General features: G+C 39.4%; 1 protein-coding gene across 1 annotated transcript in view; it reads right to left on the reverse strand.

The window, feature by feature from the left end:
* Ap1ar (adaptor related protein complex 1 associated regulatory protein) overlaps window positions 1-4,273 on the reverse strand; it is a gene marked incomplete at its 3' end in the record, with an annotated part of 34,473 nt that overhangs the window by 3,493 nt on the left and 26,707 nt on the right. The window contains exons 6-9 of the mRNA XM_031374654.1: window positions 4,206-4,270; window positions 2,125-2,180; window positions 1,393-1,466; window positions 1,080-1,208 (exon numbers count right to left, since the gene is read on the reverse strand). Coding sequence (XP_031230514.1) covers window positions 1,080-1,208; window positions 1,393-1,466; window positions 2,125-2,180; window positions 4,206-4,270 — 324 coding nt within the window. The remainder of the gene's footprint in view (window positions 1-1,079; window positions 1,209-1,392; window positions 1,467-2,124; window positions 2,181-4,205; window positions 4,271-4,273) is intronic.

Genomic DNA, 4,273 nt, shown 5'->3' on the forward strand with positions numbered 1-4,273 from the left:
TCCCCAACTTGCTTCTTGGTCATGATGTTTGTGCAGGAATAGAAACCCTGACTAAGACAGTGTTTTATATAGTTAGTGCCAACCATTTTCATTTCCCCCAAACAGTTTCTCTATTGTTTCTTTTTCTTGTGCTGTAGATCAAATCCAGGTCTTTGCACATGGTAGGCAAACACTCTGCTTTTAAACTACGTTACCTTCCCTAGCTAAATACTTTAGAGTTTAGTAATACATTAGCACTTATTTAAAACATGAAAAATTACCCTTTATTCTTCCCTCTTGGGGACGAGCAACCATTGCTTGGAGAGATTAAGTATATATGTAAGTAATACAGGTTGGAAGACCAACCAGCTAAAGTTCAAACTTATACCTAAACAACAGCTTATGTTCTACAAAGCCCTGAAGAGTTAAATTGTTCATTTATAATGAGTCACACAGTTGCTGACTTGACTTTAAACTGCTCCGAAGGAGGCAGAAATCCTTCAATGGAAAAAAAACATGAGTTAGGTTAGGAAAAAAAAATTTTAAATTAACATTTGCTCTCTTAATCTCAAAAAAACATAAAAATTTAAGTAATTTTCTAAACAACTGATTATGAGATTATAATTGTTAATAAACTTAAGTCGTTGTTGATATGATGGCTGAGCTGGTAAAAGTGCTTGCTGCCAAGGAGAATGGGCTGAGTCTAAACCTAGGCCCCATATCGTGGAAGGAGAGAACCAATGCTCTCATAGTTGTTCCCTGACCTCCACACCTGTGGTATGCACATCATAAGCACACACACACACACACACACACACACACACACACACTCACTCTCTCTCTAAATATAAGAAACAATAACTGTAGCCAGGTGTTGAAGCTTATGCCTTCAACTCCAGTACCCACGAGACAAAGGTAGGTGGATCTCTGTGAGTTTGAGGCTAGCTTGCTCTACAGAGCAAGTTCCTCGACACCTAAGGCTAGTAAAATTCCATTTTTAAAAAGTCTAATTATTGGAAATACTCAATTAAATACCACGAAACACAATATATCTGGACTAACACAGGAATGTGACTCTCCAGGGAACTGAGGCGGCATACCTTCTTCATCCTCCCACTCCAGGTCTAAGGAGGTGCTGTCGTCATTCCCACTGGTTGATTTGGTTTTGGTCATTAGGTCACAGCTGCTTTCAGTATTTGGTGTCAGCACTGTTGCGTCCGATGAGAGTCCTGGAACACACATCAATGAGCTGACATGTCACCCAACTCTGACCACAACAGTCACTTTCTTTTATTCTTTTTTTGGGAAGAATTGTCTCTCTAGATCTTAATGTTCTTCCAAACTTACAGAAATATAGTTCTTAATGTGGTGAAAAGTGACTGATAAGGTTCAGAGAATATTTTAAAGACTTACTACTACTCCGAAAAACTTCGTACTGTGACTTTATATTCCTTATGGAAGATTCAAAGTCGTCTTCTGGTCCTGCACTGTAGTAAAAGTGAATTTTAAAAATGCATTAGGAGTAGAGTCAAGAGAATGAGCACCTATGTCAGTGACGGTGTTCCTGGCTTGAAGCAGACTCTCCAAAGTTGTAACTGCTGGACAATCAGAATATTCTGATGACAATGGGTCTTTATTTAATGCTACCATGAAACTGAAAACAGACTGACAAATTGTGAAGGCTAGTCCTTATAGCTGAACTGTACAGTAACCCTATACCAACAAGCACAGCATGTTCTTCATTAAGGAAGATAAACAACTAAGGTTACTGTCAACTTACCTGCAGGAACCTAGTACCACATCCCTTTCTGCATGATGATATTACTCGCACAGGGCATCAAAGTCAATTTGAATAAATGATCACTTATAGCTTAAAAAAACCAATGATCTCAGTATTCTGAAACAGTGTCTTAGAGGAAAGTGTATAGTGTATACACAAGTGAGTGTATACATACACATACATTTTATATGTGTGTGTGTGTGTGTGTGTGTGTGTGTGTGTGTGTGTGTATAAGCCACATATATAAATGGGAACCCAGGGTCTTGAGCATGCAAATACATTTACAAACATCTGAGGCAAACAGTATCTGGAAATATCCCTTTCTGCTACAACAGAGGTGGAAACAAATGCACAGTGTTCTTTACCTTTGATAGTCTCCACTGCTAGAATGATAGTGCTGAGCAACTCTCTGCTTTTCTTGCTATGGAAACACAATGCAATACAAAATCATTTTGATGTCAAGTTACTCTCTTATAAAATACCCATGCAATGCCAACATCCTTCTTTTCCTAATTTCTAAAAGCAAAAGGTTAGCGTTATTCCACTGAAATAATTTTCCTTCACCATTACTTCATCATCTACATCCTCTTATTTAAGGACGGAATTTTTCTCAGCTTATCAGTTGTGATGTTTTAGTGCTGAGAATACTCAGAGTTGTGAAGTGGATGTAAACAGACGTGTACTGGTGCCCCTAACATTCCTGATACTCCTAAGAACTCCCTGACTAGAAGGATAAGGCAGGGAAGTCAACTGTTAGGTCACATTGCAGTTCTCTTTGCTGGAATAAGGAGCAATCTAAGAGTCTGAAAGCTGATCTGACTTTAATGGCAATGGTTAGTTCTGGGGACTCAGCACAGGATCCTACAAAGCTGTCCAAGTTGTGCTTTGAAGGTATATATTCCTGGCATGAGTGCTAATTTCTGCTTCTCCACCTGTTGATTATAGATGGCCATTGTCCTGCCTTAGCAGACCCAGCTGCTATGACAAGCAATGAACCAGCACCTGTCTGTATAGCTGGGTCCACGTATGATATGCACATGATGGATTCCCAAAGCACATATTTACTCATGGAAACAGGAACACAAGAGAACCTACATTACCCAAACTGACACATCAAACTGGGGTGCTTTAATCCAGTGGTTCTCAACCTTCTTAAGGCTGTGACCCTTTATAATGTTCCTCATGTTGTGGTGCCCCCAATCATAAAACTATTTTTGTTGCTACTGCATAACTGTAATTTTGCTACTGTTATGAATCATAATGTAAACATCTGATATGCAGGGTATGTGATATGCGACCCCTGTGAAAGGGTCATTTGATCACCAAAGGGGTCTCGGCCCACAGGCTGAGAACCACTGCTTTAACCAAATGTCTTTGGTTAAATGTTTTGGTAGAGAGAGAATGTATTATTATTGTAAAAAGGAATGCCTATATTAAGAACAGTTAGGTTATAGAAAGTGACAGTCAACTATAAAGTTTTCCACTACTTAGGATGCACTATAAAAGGCACTTCCCCATAAAGCATGCGCTGAAACCCACCCCCTCAGAGAGAGAGAGAAAGACATAGTTCATATAGAAATCACAAAGACAGGAGTTCTCAGGCCATCTGAATTTGGAGTTCTGTACTATTGAACACTGGACCACTGAATACTGGTGGCAAATGCACACAGGGAATTACGGCTAAGCACCACTGCGCCTGAACTCTGGCTCTCCTGTGTCTTAGCAGCAAGATCTGCTCTTCAGCTTCCTCATCTGTAACATAGGGTTTCAAATGCCACCTTCTCCTAAGCCTGATGTAAGTTTAAACTAAGACCCTTCCCAGCAAGGTTTCTGACACTTAGTTCTATAAAAACCTGTTCCTGTCAGTTGTCAAGTATGTGAAAATGACATATTCCCATTTCATGGTAAGAGATGGTAAATCTGTCTTCCCTGATAATATACAAAAGATTTCTCAACTAACACTTAATGTCTCAAACACATAAAAATTTGAAAATTAAACAATACCCCTAGCAAGCCATAAAACATATCACTGGTCTTATATTAAGCATAAGAGCCTTACCATTTAAGAAACTGTTTTTAAAAATCTTCATGAACATATACTAAAATACTTGAGAAAAAAGGCTAATTTCAAAATATCTGTCCTATAAACACAGTACTTTCCCCAAAAGACTTTGAACTTAGAACACTAGAATTCTTCCTCAGGCTAAACAAGGATCAGCTCCTGCTAACCTAAATCTACACTTACATAGTATCAAGCACATGTTTATGTTACTTCTAGAAGATAAAGACCGATTAATTTGCCTTTGGGATTCCAAAGAATATATGCATAAGTACATCCTCCACTAAACAAGGAGCCGTTGATTCTAGGAGAGAAGTGCCAACTTGGACTGTCAGCGGAAACAAGGAGAGAAGGAACCCTGGTGTGCGCTGGGGTCTGCCCCCTCACCTCCAGGAGCTTTCGCTGCCTTGCTGCCCTGGCTGCTTCACGCTGGGCAGCGTATAAAGCTTCTTCTT

This window comes from Mastomys coucha, unplaced genomic scaffold, assembly GCF_008632895.1.
Source record: "Mastomys coucha isolate ucsf_1 unplaced genomic scaffold, UCSF_Mcou_1 pScaffold16, whole genome shotgun sequence".
Taxonomy (NCBI): Eukaryota; Metazoa; Chordata; class Mammalia; order Rodentia; family Muridae; genus Mastomys; species Mastomys coucha.